Source organism: Balaenoptera ricei, chromosome X (genome assembly GCF_028023285.1).
Source record: "Balaenoptera ricei isolate mBalRic1 chromosome X, mBalRic1.hap2, whole genome shotgun sequence".
Lineage (NCBI taxonomy): Eukaryota > Metazoa > Chordata > Mammalia > Artiodactyla > Balaenopteridae > Balaenoptera > Balaenoptera ricei.
The window spans coordinates 76525362-76545680 of NC_082660.1; the positions used below are offsets into that span (position 1 = coordinate 76525362).

The 20319-nt window shown below is 35.0% G+C and overlaps 1 protein-coding gene across 1 annotated transcript in view; it reads right to left on the reverse strand.

Annotated features, from left to right (window-relative positions):
* Positions 1-1151: 1151 nt before the first annotated feature.
* Positions 1152-20319, reverse strand: part of CHM (CHM Rab escort protein) — a 177332-nt gene continuing 158164 nt past the window's right edge. Inside the window, exons 13-15 of the mRNA XM_059911312.1 lie at positions 13658-13756; positions 8129-8289; positions 1152-2291 (exon numbers count right to left, since the gene is read on the reverse strand). Of these exons, the coding sequence (XP_059767295.1) occupies positions 2100-2291; positions 8129-8289; positions 13658-13756 (452 nt within the window). The 3' untranslated portion in view covers positions 1152-2099. The remainder of the gene's footprint in view (positions 2292-8128; positions 8290-13657; positions 13757-20319) is intronic.

The following is a 20319-nucleotide window of genomic DNA, read 5'->3' on the forward strand; positions in this document are numbered from 1 at the left end:
TCATTGTTCTACAGAGCTGTAGTAAAGCTATCAGTATTTTTCTAGTCATTCTGGGTGTACCTGATTGGCTGTTTACATAAGTGTGCATGCTGCATCAAGAGGCCTTAACTCTAGGACTATAACAAAGTACAATATCTTAATTGGTGCAGCTTACTGCAATTGTATTCAGACTCAATACTCTCATATAGTGGAAGCTTTTATATTGCTGGTACTGCGGGGCAGAGCCAATACCCGGTGCTTATAGGTATGTATTGTGTATTTAGCGCATGCCGCAGTTGGGTTTCAGGAAATATGATTTAAGATAGATCTGAATCCATATAACAAAGTAGGTTATAATGTGATTCTATTGTCCCTGATTTGTATAACATTATAAAAGGGGAAGAAAGGGATAGAGGGGATTAAAGAGATAGGGGAGAGGCTATGCAATGGGGAGAAGGATTAGGAGTAGCCTGAGAGGCTGGGAAGATTTTCTTCTGGATTCAGCTATATCCGCAGGGGGTTTAAAAGGTGAGGAAAGAGCTATATTCCTTGATTCTTTCCATTTCTCATGAGGCTGTGACCTGACAGATCTTCTCTGAAATCTGGAGAGGTCAGAGCCCTGCTGCAGCTGAAGTATGTAAGAACTATGTGCTTTCTACTGTAGCCATGGCTCTCTGATCAGCAAGATAGGCCAGACTGCATGACAACACACTTTTAATGTATTTATTTATTGAAATAAGTTGTTGAGTCCAAACTATTGCTCAAAAAAGGTAAACCATTAGAGCTTGGCATTTGGAAAGATTTTAATATAGGCACTATCACTGTAACTAGATTTGCTGCCTATGTACAGCGCTTATATTTTTATGTTAAGTGCATATTAGGGTTTACCAATTGTCATATTCTATTTAGAGTCCTTGGTGGTTTCAGGTTTACCTACTAGAAGAGGAATATGAAGAGTTTATAGACTGTTTTCCTTATCAAGATTCAAAACCACAATTCCACGTTACTATGTTTACTTTTCTATTAAACTATAAAATACTAATTAAGGAAATAGATTTTTATTTTAAAAGCTTAATGCAATAAGAACACTATGATCTATTGTGTTGGGGGAGGTGACAGCAAACAATTATTTGCTGCATGAGATCTTTGATATTCACCCTCAAGTCAATGAGAAAATTCTGAAACAACTTTTATTCCAGAAAAACCATTCTAAGGATGGCACTGCATTTATCTTCAAAATCATTCTCATACAGTAGACATACGGAGAAACTGAGGCCCAGAAGTTAAACAATTTGCTTAATATCATCGGTGGCATAGCTAGGACTAAATTAGGTCCATAGACAATTAGGCTAGTGCTCCAGATACTCGACTAGACAGAATTTCCAAATACCAATGAGCCTATTCAAATCTTTCCTTCCATTTCTTCAGTATTGAGTCTTCCTAGTGTGTTCAGGATTCACATACAAATATCACTACTAACATTTAAAAGAAAAAAAAACACTGAGTAATGAACTCATGACTTGTTTGTAAAAATGTCTACTTTAATATTAGCATTTTCAATACTCAAGATAGAAAACAAAGCAAACCTCTATTTCAAGCATAGGCTCCTGCCTGGATCATGACACTTTAGTTTTTATCAGCTATATTTACGTATGCTTTTATCATTTGTGTCACGATGCTCATACCCATAAATAAAATATAACTCAAATAATCAAAGGAAATATGTAAGCAGATTTTGAAGATGTGGTTTTCAAACAAAGATCCAAAGTGGCAAGCAAAAGCTGTCCTAATACCATAGAATTATTAACAATGCATAGGATCACTTTCATAAACATAGCTATATTTCTAGGAATCAATCCATTTATAATTTTTATCTGCTAATTCCACAGGTTTGGTATCTTAAATCAGGCAAGTCAATGTGCTTTACAAGTGTTTTGTGGTCTTGGAATGTCCTTTTTAAGGAAAATTCCCTTTTGGATTTCTATCATCTGTTTCTCTTGGTAATTCTGCATGTCAACTGGCTGCTGCTTTGTAACATTTTTCAAACAGTTCTTCCATCAAGAGGACTCTGAGGCTAGGAGGATTTTCCAAAATGTGCTATTCAGTTTGGTGCATACTCGTTATTCAGAGGGCTCCTCTGGGTTTCTCAGATTTGCGCTTTCCCTGGGAGTCTCTGAGTTGGCCTCTGGTATAGCACTGGATTCTGAAGCCTCTGGTTGTAAACTGTCTCCATCAAGGATAATGTCTTCAGGATTTGGTGGGGGTGGACAGAAGTCTTCGTTGGGGCAGATTTGTTGGAAAAGTGCTTCAGCCTGGCCAGGGAAGAAAGGGCACAAGAGGTTTTGAACATTAACTTAAAATGTATGTGCCTTTCTGGAACTATCAAAAAAATGAAGTATCACCCTTAAAATTTTCTTTAAGTTATAGAACTTTACACAGCACACATGACCTTCTAAAAACTGCTTTCAGAACTCCATGACTTTTCTCCCTCTAATTTATACATTCATTCAGGCCCACCCTTCAAGTATATCAGTACTTGCTAAGACTCTTTATAAAGTGCTCAAATAGTTGAGGTTTTAAGGTCATTCATTCTACATGTCAACAGAAATACAATTTCCCTTAATATCCTTTATATAATTTCCTAATAGAGCCTGTTTGTGATATTTGTACAGTCTAATTTAGCATATACTAAGTTTAACAAGTCATTGTTCAAATCAAGAAAATTCTTCACTGTTTGCTCAACTATTTGCGTTTCTAATTTTCCTCTCCCTGTGCTTTGAGGAATATAACACAGTGTCCAAGACAATGGACACTGAATAGATAACCATGCCCAAATGCTGGCTCTGCCACTTAGCAGCGATGTGATCTGGGGAATGCTTACTCAGCTTCTGAGCCTTGCTCTCCTTGCCTATAGAATGGCAGAGAGTAAGCCTCTCTATTTGGAAACTGTAATCATTGTTATTAATAATAACATAAATTAAAATGTTGAGATTTAAGCTGAGCTTAGTCTGGCAGGGTAAGAGAATAATAAAGTAAATGTGATCTTAATTAACAACAAATACACACACATACAAGAAAGTAAATGTGGCTGGTAGCACTGTTATTCTATTCTAAACATATTCCTACTATTATTTAGATGAATACAGTTCTTTATTAGATAAGGGTCCCTGACAGGCTAGGGAGCTTGCACTCTAGCCTACTGGTAAAAGAACGTCATTAAAGGGTTTTAAACATATGCTTGTTTTGCTTTAAAGGTTACAATGTCTGTCTGTACCACTTCAACCCTTCTTCCCAAAGTACACGCAAGGTCATCCATTACGCCAGGAGTTGACAACTATGGCCCATGTGCCAGATCCAGTCTGCTGCCTGTTTTCATAAATAAAGCTTTATTGGGACAGTTACTCTCATTCATTTATCTATGGTCTACGGCTGCTTTTGCACTGCAATGGTGGAGTTGAGTAGTTGCAAAATACATTATATGGGCTGCAAAATCGAAATTATTTGCCATTTGGCCATCTATAGCTGGTAAACTCCTACATCAGGTGAATAAAACCAGTATCTTTGGGATAGGGTGAAGGGTTGGTTAAGCAGAAACTTTTGAGCTTTGATGTGGAGTTGAAAGAAGGGGCAGGGAGAGAAAAATAGCTTCTTTCCTTCTTAAGTATAGTTCAAAGTGATATTTTTAGACATGCCATTTTATTATGGATATTTTGAAATTAAATATTTGAGATGCCTGCTTTGCTTCCATCCTGGGGTCTTACCATATACATCTTTGCTGGAGATATTTAGTCCCTAGAAGCAGGACTGAGGTCAGACAGAGCCTCTACCTCACACTTTAGTTCCTCTAATGGTCATTGTGTCTGTTATCTCTACCTTGTCTGCCTATAGAAGTTCTCCTTCTCCTTTACTCTCTGCATGCAATCAATCAGCAAATCCTATCAATTTTATCTCTTAGTTCTTGACTCCACCTGTTCCTCCACTAGAGACATAGACCAGACATGCATCATCTTTCCCCTGGACAACTGCAACATCTCAGAACCGGACTGGTCACTTTGCCTCTAGGGTTCCCCTGTGTAATCCATCTTTATGTTGCCCTTAGAAGGGTCAGTGGAAAATGAAATTCTGTTTATGCCTTTTTTTGGCTTAAAACTCTTCTAACAGGATAAAAATCCAAGATACTTATTATGGCAAACAACACCCTTCAGGCCTATCTTCTCTGGTCTCATCGTCTTCTTCTTCATCCCATCTCTGCCTCTCAGGCTTTTTGCTACACTGTTACCTGTTTATTGGTACTTTCTTAAACATACCATGATAGTTACACCCTGGGCTGGTGCAAATGCTATCAATTTGATTGTCTATCACTTGGATGAAGAATTGCTACTCATCTTTTATATTCTTCCCTGTAAGGTTCTCTGACTCCTAGATACAACTCATGGCTCCTCTATATTACTTTTATACTTTCGATATCATTCTCTTATTGCATATACCGCACTGCAATGTCATTTGTTTACACGTTTTTCTCCTTTACCAGACAGTGATTCACCCAGGAATAATGACTGGGTTTTAGTTAACTCTGAATCCTTAGTGCCAGGCATGGAGTAGAATCTCTCTTTCTCTCTCTCTTTTTATATATATATATATTTATATATTTATATATAAATATATATATATATATATAAATGGAAGAACTTTAGAAACCGTATATTATACAAATGTTGAATATAAATATTGTAACAATTATCATTATTACTATTATTATTACTGTTCCTCTTACTTCTACTCCAATTCCTCTGTATCTCACACCTTGTCTCCCTTTTGCCACCTCCCTGTAGGATAGATTTTCTCCTGAACTCCAGTCCCTGTGGCTGGATCCCACTCAACCTGTTTTTGTATATCCCTGTCACGAACAATGTGTGTCCTAAGACCGCCAACCAATTGCAGGTTGCCGTCCTGCTTTTATTTGTGTTCTACCTGCTTGTGGAAATCCCACCTTCAGCTCACTGCCATTGGCCCTCTCTGATGCCAATTTCCTACAGCCAGACTCCAGCCTTTCCCAAGTCTCTCCTCTTTCCAACTGCTGGAACCTTTTAGGGTCAACTGCCACTTTCTGGAAGGTCTGTCTAATGCTTCTTGGTGAACTTCATTTCATTTGCCAACTAAGCCCCAGTTCTAAGAGTTGTCACCAAGAGGTTGGTTCAGAGTACTTAATTGTCAACTTTTAATCTTCCTTGCTCTTTTAAAGCCAGAAGTTAGCTTAAAGGGTAAAGACTTTCATGTGGTTAAAATAATTAAAAAGGGCTAATTATATTGTGAATTAGTTTCCTTATATTGGGAAGTACAGAGAGGACACGTTGAGTTATTTAGGTATTCCTATGTTTCTTTAACATACATCTACACAAAACAAACAAATATTTTGTCAATCTAGCAGTTTAATGTAGTTAGGATGTATCTGCATTAACGAGTTGAAAGTAGCATAGTATACTAGATGAGTGTACAAGCACTGGGGTCCAACAGACTTGAGGTTAAGTCTTGGATAAAAAATTTACCAGCTATGTGATCTCTGGAAAAGTTATTTAGCCCCTTTGGGGCTTAGTTTCCTCATCTGTAAAATGGGGGGGATGTCACAGATACTTACCTCATAGGGTTGTTGTGAGAACCAAATACAATAATATATATGAGATGATTAGGACAATGCCTGGCATATAGAAAATGCTCAATGAATGGAAGCTTCAGAAGATATGACACCTAAAATTGCCCTCTCCCTCAATGGCTTGAGAAAGTGAATGCTACTGCACTATGTGAGCAACTTGACAGTTCCTACGACCTATAAAGCTGGTCTTCAACTTACAAATTATGTACCAAAAGTCATAAGCAAGTTGCTGATCTGTCCATATGAACAACATTCTACATGGTGGTTAGACTGCCAGCCCAGTCCACATCAGCCAATATAACCCATTTCATACCTTAAGTATAATACAGAGTACAGTACTATTTAACTATTCTTGTTCCCAAGGCAGTGGCAGCTCCTAGGCAATGGGGGCTCCTGAAGAAGGAGGGAGCTATCACTGGCTTGGGAGTACAGACAAGTAGGGACTATAGACCAGTCTGTTCATCAGTATCTGTGGGTAAATGAAACACTCCCTGTATTAAGAAAAGAAATATCTATGTCAGGTTCAGAAAAAATCTGGAGTAACATAAACTACAAAAACTAGCAAGTCACAGAAAGATTCACATAATAGGGAATATCTTGGTATGCTCCTGCACACAACTTTTAACTTGTAAGTAATAAATAGATCAGATTACTTTATATTTTTCATATGTCTTCAAATCATAAATAGCTTCATATGAACACAAGAGAGATAGGTCTATGTTCTTCAACATCTATACACTTACAAATAAGAAGGGCAGATGCAAACTTGCCAACTAGCAAAATGAAGCATTTTATTTCAAAAAAAAAAAAGAGAGAAAGAAAGAAAAATGAAATCTGAAGGTACTTATATTTCCTACACAGGCAAAGCTTAGGTGATGTTCTGAGGGCTTTTAGAGACAATTTGGAAAACAGAGTCATCAGTTAGTGTTTGGGATGAACACAGCATGATACACTGGAATTAGAACACAGTTTATCTGAATAAACTGGCTATTTTTAAATGTTATTATTGATGTCCTTTAAGGTAGGCATTATAATATTTCTCCCAAAACTGATGTGAGGTTAAAAGCTGTATAACAAATATAAACCTACTTATAATTAATAGTATATAATAATTAGCACCCAAACTAGCATTATTACTGTTTTCTTCTGTGAAAACACTGTACTCAAGTCTATCTTCTTGGGAATCAATATCTCATGATAAAATTATCCTTTAATTATAATCTTTTAGCTTGCAGTTTAGATCACATTAGCACTTCTATATTAAGTCCTTATTTAAGGCCTTCCATTTTGGTTAAAAAAAAACATTAAAGTTCACTCAGGAATAAAGTTACCTGGCTGATAACTTGCTGGTAATTTCTTCTTGGAAAAAAATGGACCATCAAAGCAAAACTGACTTGGCCATTTTAAGCCATAAATGTACATATTGAACCATCCTGAGTTGCTATTAAACTAACAGAATAAATGATGGATGAGAGATGTGACTTCCTATTTTTGTTTGTTATCACTGACTAAATATGATTATCCTGGATCACCACTAGACTCTGAAGATGAGAAACAAAGAATCTGGTAAAAAACTGTAAATGTATAGGTCATGGCCTTGCTGCTATGTCTAAAAATTAGATTAAAGGCTCAAAAAGGCCATCTGCTCCTATAAGATCCCTACCACTAGTGGGAATGAAACTTCCATCTGTGGTCTTAGAACAATGTTAAATTATCCATTTATTGATTCAATAAACAGATGCACCAACTATATTGGTGAAAAGTTTAGACTTATACCTTAAAAAACAGTATTTTCTGCTCTTCTCTTCCTGTCAAGCACAGAAAAGTGTGTTTGTACATGCATATGAATTTTCAGCTTAGTAGACTCATAATTCACTTTTGGCATTTTGTGTCACCTGCCCCGTACCTATTCATAGCCCTGCCCAGGAGTGCTACTCCTCAGCATCTATTATAGTAGCTTTGGGACACCAGCTTGTGTCAAAACATGAAAGGAATCATGTTAATTGTGAAAAACTACATGTTCTTTTCCATGGTTAAGAATGTGCCTTAAAAATGTGCCATTTTAAAAATACATTTTGTATGCCTTACTAGTTACACTCCTTATGAAATGACTCAAGTTTACAGAGGAAAAAGTTTGTGTATTTCAAAATACAATGATAGGCCACCATTTAAATTAGAAGCAATGTTTCTTTAGAATACTGGCATTATAAATTCATTTTTCTGAATATGTATTTCTAACATCTTCTATCTTTATTCCCACAATGGAACTCATAACAATCTCTTGTAGTTCATCATTATATTCAAGAATGTGAAAATATTTGATATTAAAGTGGCTTTGTTGTTCACCGAGCAAAAGTTTAGGGGCAAATTGCAGAGATGGTATTAAATGAGAGAGATGCTTTTTTAGTTTCTTTTCCCACCTCCTAGAGGAAAAAACAATTCACTTTCCCTACCACACCAACTTCCTAACATAAAACCAAGAAACACCAACAGCCTTACCTGTTTGACTGCATTATCATTTCCTAAAGCACAGTCTGGGCCAGAGCAGACATAAACGTTGGATGGTAAATCATTATAAGAGTTCCTGCTGACGTCTGAAGAATCTCTCATATTGAAGTAAAGAGCCCACAGAAGTCTTGGCTTTTCAACTTCTTCATTTTCTAAACGTAGACATAAATTTTACTTACATCTAAAGCACAACATGCCTCTCAATTACTACAACATGTAGCCAATTGCTAACAAAGCTACGACTATATATTGTAGTAAATCAGAGCTTTGTATGTAAACTATAGTAAATCTGTATCCACACACTCTAATACATGTGTATATTTCAAGCAATGATGGCTTTTCAACCTAAGACAAGTTAGATTTTAAAAATTATTTTGATTATTAGTAAGTTACTTAAACTCCAACCATGTTCCCTTGGATTTCTCTTCTCATCACCAGTATGAAAGCGCTTATGATCACATTCATCTTTAAATTATGCCAATGAAGTGAGAAGTTAACATAAATTGATTTTCTTATGTTTCACATGCATAAACCAACTTAAAAAATTATAAAGTAAGTCAATACTATATACAGGATTATGAGATGACCAGAATAGAGAAATCTATAAAGACAGGAAGTAGGGGAATTCCCTGGCGGTCCAGTGGTTAGGACTCAGTGCTTTCACTGCCGAGGCCCAGGTTCAATCCTTGGTTGGGGAACTAAGATCCCACAAGCTGCGTGGCATGCCCGCCCCACCCCCCTCAAAAAAAGACAGGAAGTAGATTAGGGTTACCTAGGGCTGTGGGGGAATTGAGGGTAAGTGCAGGTTAATGGCTAATGGGTATGGGGTATGAGTTTCTTTTTGGAGTGATGGAAATATTCTAAAATTGACTGTGGTGATGTTTGAACAATACATTAAAAAACATTGGATTTTATACTTTAAATGGGTGAATTGTATGGTATGTGACGCTCAATAAAGCTGTTATTAAAAAATAGTATATACAGGATTAAAAATTGGATATCCTAACTCACTAACACTCTGTCCTACTAGATTACAAAAGTAATGCCAACCAACAAACAAATAACAAAAATATGATTATGAGACTGTAAGCTGTTTTCAGTGCACATTCTCTCATTTACAGCAAGCATCTATTATGTGTTAGGCATCAGGCTAGGAGCTGGGGATACAAAGATGAAGTAGACTTAGTCCTTATTCTCTTGCTCTTTCATGCTCCCTAATACAGAGCCTAGCACATAACAGATGCTCAATGAATAATTTCTGAACCAATTTTAATTCTGCTTTCAGGTATAATCAAAGCATGATGTGCTTATTAAAAGATCCAGCTCTCTTAATCTCAATACCTAAAGCCTAATCCTTGCTACCTTAATAATTATTTCTATGCCTCTCTTCTTTAGAAGTGTTATAATTACATTTTCTTTGGTTGAAAACAGAAAATATTGCTGTTAATATATTTATTGACTACAGTGTTTTCTTAGCCTGGATCTGAAGAAAAATTCAAATTCTGTACAATGATAATAAAGGATGTGAATGACTATTACCCAAGACCATAAGGCACCTTGTGAATCATAAAGAAAATTCTAAAGGTATAATTATCTAGTTAATTAACTCTTATTGGTAGATTTATAATCAGTGTAGAAAAGTTAGCAAATTGCGTTCCTCAGTTAAAAAGAATGTCCCATTCCCCAATTCAGGACAAATAGGTTTTTTATTATACTTAATTTAAAATATCTCCACTACAACAATACCAAATATGTTCTTTTTCTAGTTCATCCTGAATAATCCATAATTATTAATGTGATAGGATGAAGAAACTCTGGATGAAGTGATCCTTTAAGATGCCCCTTTCTAATGCTAAGATCTATGAGTCTAAGGTATCACTAACTTCATGTAAAGCACACAATAGGTGGCAAAACCTACTTACTGACAAAACAAAGGAACATAAGAGACTCATATTTCAGAGCTAAAACCATATGGCTCTTAGTAAATTTATTGGTGAGCTTAGTTTCAGTAAATCTTACAGGAAGATAGTTAAACATACTGCCTATCACTTGTGAAACCAGACTCTAGGAGCATTGCAGAAAAGTGAGCTAAGGTCTGGAAGTCCTTTAATATTGCTCATTCCATTTCTAAGCATATACTAAGAGAGCTTATCTTATATTTTATGAAACTTCCAGCTCAGAGGAGAGCTTTCACTCAATAAAAGTTAGGGGAAGTGAATAATTCAATTATAGGAAAGAAATTTCATAGAGGTTGAAGTTTTGAAAAGAAACCGAGAGGAAGATGAAAAGTTGACATAGGCTGAAGATAAATGCTCTAGATACAAGGGAGTTATCGGGCTTTGACCTTAAAACCCTCAAAGAAACATGTAATTGCTTCATCTTTCTTTGAGGCCAGCTGGAAGGCAGAGAGATAGCTGGAAAAATAACATGCAATTGTGCAGTGCAAAATTGTCAAAAAAATATTAAAGCTGTCGAGGTTTGGCTAGGAATACATCACTTGGCCAGAAACAGAATTGGTTTTCTGTAATAGCTCATTTCATTCAATTAGATTGTGCAAAGGACTAAACAAGTAATAGGTAATTTAGAATAAAATCTTGGGCGAATTAAACTGGGGCAAGTACAGAATAAAGTAGGCTGAAGAAAATCAACAGTGGCACACCAAATAAAAGCAACGAATAGTCTATAGCTGCATGCCATGTTTAGGGAGAGAGTGAACTATTTTAGCAACATAGCACAGTAGCACAAGACCAAGAGAGTAGGAGACTGCCACAGCTGTGACCTAGACTGACCTAGACAACAAATACAAAAAGGAATTAAGATAAGGCATTTTACTTCTCAGCTCAGTAAAAACACCCTCACCAGCCACCTATTTCAAAATGACACCTATAAGGGGAATTCCTGTTTTTAGGCAGTGCTGCTTTTTTGAGATAGGAACTGAATGAGACAGAATGAGATAACGCCACATGCTGTGCCCAATGGAGCGAAAAAGAGAAAGAAGATGGTGCAGTGATGATATTACACTGCAGACATTTGAAGATATTGTACTAATGAAATTCTTGCTTCAATTTGTATGGAAAAATCTCAATTTCCTGGGTAAAATAAGAAACCACTTAGGAAAGTTCTACCCGTGCTTTGAAGGATATAATGGAATCTGGAAGAATTAATGCACATATGAATGGTGAGCAATCACCTCATTTTCTCACCTGCAGAATCAGGTTTATTAAGCATAAAGTATCTGAAATTTCCTTGGACTGTGAAGTAGGGAAGAGTTTAGAGATCTCTGATGTTCTTAAAGGAGCCTGGGAAGTAGGGCTCTTAGAAGTACTAGTACAACTGCTTCTTAAGACAGAGCATATGTCAAGAGCTCCAGCTGATATCTTAAACATGAACAAGTAAGAAAGAGAGGGAATAGAAGGAATACCTTCACAAGGCTATTGGATTCCTCAGATACAAAGGCAAAGAAGTACTGTGTTTGAGAAGAGAACATTATCTTTTAATACGATAAATATACTTCATTGCAAAGTGACTAGGCTGACTTTCACAAAAGCTCATGAAGCACAGCACTACACAGAACATAGAAGTCGAATAAAAAGAAAATAAGCTTAAATAATGTTATTCCTCTGGCACACATTTTAAAACAAAATATTTATAAAGCTTTAAAGCATAAAGTTTCATATCATTGTCAAATAATTAAAACATAATAGTAAAAGCCATCAATCTGTGAAAATAGGGGCTTTTGCTACAGAGAAGAATGTGCTTTAATGTATTAAAAGTTCATATTGCTCATAAAGTTCCTTCTTCCTCATTTAGGCAGGAAAATGAATTGAGTTCTCTTCTCCAGGTGACTTTGCCTCTTTGACCTGCCATGGCCCAGTGCTCACTTTATCTGGTGATTCATTTTCAATAACTCCAACAGTATTTGTTCTGACATTTTAATTAAAATATGACCACTACTTCATCCTGATGATAAAAAGGCCTATGTGTCAGTGAAAACTGGCTTTTCAGTGCCTCAGTGCACCTGAGGACCCCTCTGAGCACATAGTTCTTACTAAAGAATTTCACTCAGGTTCTAAACAATACATCATTTCAAAATGGGATCACATTAACCATTAAGATTAATGTTTAAAAATCTAAAATGGCTAGAGGATGCTAAGTAATGAATATGTAATTTCCTCATCTCGATTTTTAAAAAAAGAAAATGCATTTAAAAAGTGAAGAGCAATGATACAATATTCAAATTTAGTATATTATTTGGGACCACCACACAATGAAATTACAACCAAAAGTTATGAAAAAATTCAGAAATAAAGAAGGAATTCTGAGTTTTTATAAGCAAGGTAACTAAAGCCAAAGATAAAACTATGATTCCATTTTACATTTAGGAATATTATTGTGTACCGTAACTCTGCAATCAAATTTTTAACAATACATTTATATGAGACTTTCCAATGAAAAAAAAAAGTAAATATGAAACAAATTAAATTCCAAACTAAAGAGAAGTAAATTTTCAGATTGCAGAATTTGATTCAAGCAGCCCCCCAAAAAATTAATTATATTGATATTAGCTCCTGAGAATGGAGCAGTTTGTTTTCCCATGTAAATGTAAATGCCCCTTTATGCACTATCTTGCAAAGAAAACAAACAAGACACACAGAAGATGAACTAAAAGGAAATACAATAGGTAGGGGTAAATAAATGGTTGCCTGAACAAACATAACATCCAAATAAAATGAAGATATATGAATTAATGAACTGGCCAGGATTCAAGTGGACAACCAAATCCTTAATGAAAATCACCGTCACTTCATATAAATGAATAAGATCCATCAGGCCATGTTTTGATCACCTACACATAGAATTCACTACAATTTGCTCCATTCACAGCTACAAGGGCTACCCTATGATGCGGGGAGAAAAGTTTAAAAATTCGTGGTTGAAAAGCATCTTTCCACCATGAGTAGGCAGCAAAGTGGCATATATGTTTTGAAAGCTAAATATTTATCACATCACTAGCATGCTATGCATGAAAAGACAATTATTGGTTAGGAAGGATTCCTATGTTTGCCAATTAATAGCTGAAACTTCTCTCAGTTGAACTAAGTTTTTTTTTTCTTTATAAATGAAGATAACTTTTTCTGATAAAGGAATATATGCTCTTCATACAACATCTATAAAATAAAGAAAATTAAAAGGAAAAAAAATTATACATAATCCCACCAAAATTGAGAGATTTCCTGACAGTCTTTTTTCTATGCATATGAGTATGTACACATATAAATGTATGTTTTTGCACTTACTTATATACATTGTGTGTGAGATGTAGCTTTTTCCCTTATCATTATAAATATTTCCCCATTTTTAGGAAGAGAATGTGCTTAGTCATCCTAGTAAAACATGTAAGCACTGGTGCTGAATACATCACCTTTCAATTCAGGTTGCAGAAACCTTCCTGAGATCTCTAAAGAGGAATAAAGTGGTCACGTTACCTTTCCATCATGAATCACTGATTATTGTTCTTACCTATCTCCTTTTCGGTATATGGAGTAAACAATTTCTGCACAACTGGTTCTAAATCTTCTCTTGCTGTTTTAGAAGATGTACAAGTCAAATGAACCAAATCTGTTTAAAAAAAAAATATTTTGAGTTCCTGCTTATCACAAATTTCACTGTGTACTCATATTCAAGGCACTAAGCTGGTGCCATGCGGAATAGAGCCAAGCATGTCATGGCTCCTGCCTTTAAGAACTTTATAATCTAGTGATGGGGGACATGTAAAAACCATAACAATATGCTATGTGTGTTAAAAAAATAGTGAAAATATATGTTAACTAATAACCAAGAGGGAGCACACTAAGACTCAAGACTAAGTACCAGTTGATGGTTATGTAAAACCAGCAAGATAAAAAAGCTTAGGAAACCATTTATTCATAGAAAGAGCTTAAGCTATCCTTATAACATTCCCAACGAGGGTGGATAAAGGATTGCTAAGCAAGATATTGTATAAAAAAAACTAAAAGTGGACTATTTTTTTTACCTAGAGAACACACAATATTCTTCAGACAGGAAAACCCATTTATACAAGCTTTACTGATAAGTTAAAAACAAATCATCTATTCATTATAGGGTTCTCTAAGAAAGTTTTTTAGGGAACACTGTTAGCTTAGTTTGAATCATACATATACTTAAAAGTCCATAATATGGCACAAGTCAAAACTTGTGTAATATTTTCAGGATTTCCAAATCACTTTGTTTTGCATTTACAGGTTCATGGGGCCCAGACCTCAGAGAATGTTTGGGTTAGAGAATATCATGTACAAAAAAGGTCCTTCACAGAAGTGAAATACTGTAGCCTAAGGCACTTAGAATTCCTAAAGGCCTACATACAAAGGGCAAAGGAAGGACAAAAGGTTCAACATACTGAAAGGAAGAACTAAGGGGACCCCTAAATCGGAGTAATTCTTGTGGTTTTGGAAAGGGTTTAGGGCAGAACAGAATTATGGCAGAAAGAATATATATTAGAGAAAAGTATAAGAACTGAGACATTCCTACTCCTAAAACACCAGTAGAGAAGTACATGCACTCCTTTTCTAAAAGTTTACTTTAGGCTAGTAGACTTTTTTAAACCCCAGGAACATGGTTCAAAGTTTATCATGGAAGCGCAACATCAGAATAGAATTCTCTTTATTAAAATTAATTCCACATTCTACTCTAAAATATATCTAAGCATAAAGGGACTCTTAATAACCATGTGAGCTAAAATCAAATTTTGTAGTATTTTTTTCCAGGTGCACCAAAGAAAGTGATATTCTAAGAAAGTTCCTGTCTTATGTATGGCCTAATAAAATATCTACCTTATTTAAGCAATGTTTTTATATGAATATAACAGTGATTCCCATTGGTTCTGGGATATTGAAGGATATACAGTATTTCAAAAGGTATAATAACCTTTACTACAAAATTATTCCTAATGAACTTAAAATTTTCAAATGCAATATAACTTTGGTAGGGAGGGAGTTTAAAGTCCCTAGATAAATGCTGAATTAAACAGAGTATATAACTATAAAGGCAGAAATCTCTGATGTAACACTTGAGAGAAACTGTTCTGTCTCTATTATCCCACAGTCTCACAAAATACCAACGTTCATGTCAAGGTTCTCAATTTTCCAGTTCGTTCCTATTCAATTAACGTACACTAGGGGGAAAAGCAGATGAACATGAATATAAATAAAACAGTATATTTTCAAAAATATCTTAACGGTAAACTACTAGTTCTATAAATCAGGATATATAAAAGAAATACACCAGAGTAACTATATCCTTATGTTTCCTAACAGTGTAACAGAGTTCATTCAGTTCATGGAATGCTAGCAAAAATTTCTAGTAATAAAGTCAGATTATCATCTTGTACTTAATAAGTTTTATTACAATTCTTAGAAGGAAAAATTAAAGACATCTATACCTTGAATTCTAATACCTTGATTCTGCTTAGATGCTACATTATTAATTCATTTACAAATTTAAGATACGAACAACTATTTTTTCTCCCTGCTTATTACCCGCTTTTCCTGTTATCTATGTCACTTCCTTGTATAGGTTACTCTCAATTTATTGCTTCTTTTCAAATCAGAGGTTGATTGTATTATTTTTTTAAAATTCAGATTATTTTCAAAATTGGTTTATTAATCTTCATACAGCTCATAAGTCTTTAGCAAGGGCAAGTTTTAGAGTCAGTTTTCCTCTTTGTCGAATGTAACTTTTACTTTTCAATAGGTGTTTAATAAACATTTGTGGCTAAAGACAATTCGCTTCCCTGCCATGAGCAGACATTAAGTACTCACAGTCTTAGGAAGACATACATGTGCATACAAATATATGTATGCATACACATGCATAGGGAAAATTTTACTAGTTACTTATATGAAGTGTGGAAAAATTATCTGACTGACCATGGTAGAAGTAAGGAAAGCATAAGTGGATAATCCTCAAATTATTTAAATCTGCCTGAGAAATGCTCACAGACGCTTTAAGATATATCTTTAAAATTCTCAAAAGAATTTAAAAGATTATCTAGAATTTACTGTATGGTGAACTTGCATGTGTCAGACACTACCCTAAGCATGTCAGAAGTATTATTTCATTTTACCTGTGCAATAGCCAACTATTATCTTCATTTTACAGGTGAGAAAACAGAGGAACAGTGGAGTTAAGCAGATTTCTCAAAGTTATGCAATTACTAAAAGGAAGAGCTGGGGCTCAGAGCTGGAATTCAAGCCCACGTGGTCTGACTCTAGGGTGCCTGCTCTTAGTCACTGAACAATGTTGTGTAACTGTAATAATCTCCCGTAGAAGGTGCAGCTAGTCACTTAAGGCAGCAACATTCAAACTGGGAGGTGTATAAAGATACAAGAGGACTTTCCACAAGGTAAATAACTCTAAGGGAGTCACTGTCCAGGTGCTCAACCTCGCCTCCTGCAATTTTATTAAGCAATGCATTTCAAGAAATTTACTTTGTGTTTAATAATCCTTTATCAAAACTGTAATATATTTATGATAGTTTGATTAATTTTGCACAAATATAATTGGATTAATTACTGAATCCAGAAGGAATTTTTTTAAGCTTACTGTCTTCGGAAATTAAAAAAAAATCTATTTCCATTTATTATTTGAAGTGGGTGATAGTGGGTATCAAATATCTCTGATACTTAAATTCCATTGAATACATTTAAAGGGGTGATGTTACCACTTTACCATTACATACCAACATTTATAATGTTAGAAACTTCACTCTTGGTGATTATTTGAATCTTATGATGAAAAACTGTATATGTCAAATTATACGTGTTTGAGGGGTACATGAGCAAAAAGGTTTCAATACCTTAAGGTGTTAATGTAATTGCAAAACCATACCTATATAACATGTTGTCATATTTCTACCAAAATTTAACTCTGTGTAAAATGCTCCTTTCTATTCTGTGACCTTAACTCCTCTCCACGAAACTAACTTGCTCAGTAAATGCTAAAAATGACCACAAATTAGATCAGATGGGGCACCTGCTTTCCTAAAAGTATCACATTCATTAGTGCCAATTAACAACTATAACTAAGATTGTGGAAGATGAAATAGAACTGGAAACATTAGCCACTGGCATCATGTGAGATAATAACTGACTCAAAAAACGGTTTAAACCTTGACTCTATCTTTTATAAAGTATGCTCCTTTTACTTCATTTAGCAACTGCTTAAAGGCTTAATGGGCTAAAAGATGACAAAATGTGTTCTCTATCACAATTCTTGTCTTGGCAATATATTTAGCTTTGTATTGTCATTAAAGAAACTGCAAAATATCCTATTCAAATTTATAAGCTTTTGCACAGCAAAAGCTGTGCAAAACAAAGTGAAAAGACAATCTACGGAATGGGAGAAAATATTTGCAAGTGATGTGACCAATAAGGGCTTAATTTCCAAAACATACAAAAAATTACACCGCCCAATATCAAGAAACAAACAACCCAATCAAAAAATGGGCAGACCTAAATAGACATTTCTCCAAAGAAGACATACATATGGCCAAAAGGCACATGACAAAATGCATAACATCATTAATTATTAGAGAAATGTGGGAGCACCTCAACATATAAGCCAAATGCTAACAGCCATAAAAGGGAAAATCGACAGTAACACAATAATAGTGGGGGGACTTTAACAACCCACTTACACCAATGGACAGATCATCCAGACAGAATATCAATAAGGAAACACAGGTCTTAAGTGGCACATTAGACCAGATGGATTTAGTTGATATTTATAGAGCATTCCATCTGAAAGCAGCAGAATACATTTTTTTCTCAAGTGCACATGGAACAGTCTCCAGGAAGATCACATACTGGGCCACAAATCAAGCCTCAGTAAATTTAAGAAAACTGAAATCATACCAAGCATCTTCTCTGACCACAACACTGTGAGATTAGAAATAAACTACAGGAAAAAAAAACTGTAAAAACACAAACACGTGGAGACTAAACAATACATTACTAAACAACCAATGGTTCACCGAAGAAATCAAAGAGGAAATCAAAAAATACCTAGAAACAAATGACAACAAAAACACGACGATCCAAAACCTATGGGATGCAACAAAAGCAGTTCTAAGAGGCAAGTTTACAGCAATACAATCTTACCTCAGGAAACAAGAAAAACTCAAATAAACACCTAACCTTACACCTTAAGCAACCAGAGAAAGAATAACAAACAAAACCCAAAGTTAGTAGAAGGAAAGCAATCATAAAGATCAGAGCTGAAATAAATGAAATAGAAACAAAGAAAACAACAGAAAAGATCAATGAAACTAAAAGCTGGTTCTTTGAGAAGATAAAATTGATAAAATTGATAAACCTTTAGACAGACTCATCAAAATAAATAAATAAATAAACAGGAGATGACTCAAATCAATAAAATTAGAAATGAAAAAGGAGAAGTTACAACTGACACCACAGAAATACAAAAGATCATAAGAGACTACCACAAGCAACTATATGCCAATAAAATGGACAACCTGGAAGAAATGGACAAATTCTTAGAAAGTTACAATGTTCCAAGACTGAACCAGGAAGAAACAGAAAATATGAACAGACCAATCACAAGTACTGAATTTAAAAACTTCCAACAGAGTCCAGGACCAGATGGCTTCACAGGGGAATTCCATTAAACATTTAGAGAAGAGTTAATACCTATTCTTCTCAAACTCTTCCAAAAAACTGCAGAGGAAGGAACACTCTCAAGCTCATTCTACGAGGCCACCATCACCCTGATACCAAAACCAGAGAAAGATATTATAAAAAAGGAAAATCACAGGCCAAAATCACTGATGAACATAGATGCAAAAATCCTCAACAAAATACTAGAAAACAGAATCCAACAGCACATTAAAAGGATCATACACCATGATCAAGTGGGGTTTATCCCAGGGATGCAAGGATTGTACAATATATGCAAAGCAATCAATGTGATACACCACATTAACAAACTGAAGAATAAAAACCATATGATCATCTCAATAGATGCAGAAAAAACTTTTGACAAAATTCAACACCCATTTATGATAAAAACTCTCCAGAAAGTGGGCAAAGAGGGAAATTACCTCAACCTAACAGAGGCCATATATGACAAACCCACAGCTAACATCATACTCAATGGTAAAAAGCTGAAAGCATTTCCTCTAAGATCAGGAACAAGACAAGGATGTCCTCTCTTGCCACTTTTATTCAACATAGTTTTGGAAGTCCTGGCCATGACAATCAGAGAAGAAAAAGAAATAAAATGAATCCAAATTGGAAAAGAAGTAAAACTGTCACTATTTGCAGATGACATGATCCTATACAGAGAAAATCCTAAAGATGCTACCAGAAAACTCCTAGAGCTCATCAATGAATTTGCTAGAGATGCAAGATACAGAAATCTCTTGCTATACACTAATAATGAAAGATCAGAAAGAGAGATTAAGGAAACAATCCCATTTACCATCACATCAAAAAGAATAAAATATCTAGGAATAAATCTACTTAAGGAGGCAAAAAAACTTGTACTCAGAAAACTATAAGATACTAATGAAAGAAATAAAAGATGACACAAACAGATAGAGAGATATACCATGTTCTTGGACTGGAAGAATCAATACTGTGAAAATGACTAGACAACCCAAAGGAATCTACAGATTCAATGCAATCCCTATCAAATTATCAATGGCATTTTTTACAGAACTAGAACAAAAAATTTCAAACTTTGTATGGAAACACAGAAGACCGCAAATAGCCAAAGCAATCTTGAGAAAGAAAAATGGAGCTGGAGGAATCAGGCTCCCTGACTTCAGACTATTCTACAAAGCTACAGTAATCAAGACAGTATGGTACTGGCACAAAAACAGAAATATAGGAACAGGATACAATGTCCAGAAATAAATCCATGCACCTATGTTCAATTAATCTATGACAAAGGAGGCAAGAATATACAATGGAGAAAAGACAGTCTCTTCAATAAGTGGTGCTGGGTAAACAGGACAGCTACATGTAAAAGAATGAAATTAGAACATTCTTTGACACTATACACAAAAATAAACTCAGTATGGATTAAAGACCTAAATGTAAGGCCGGATACTATAAAATTCATAGAGGAAAACCTAGGGAGAA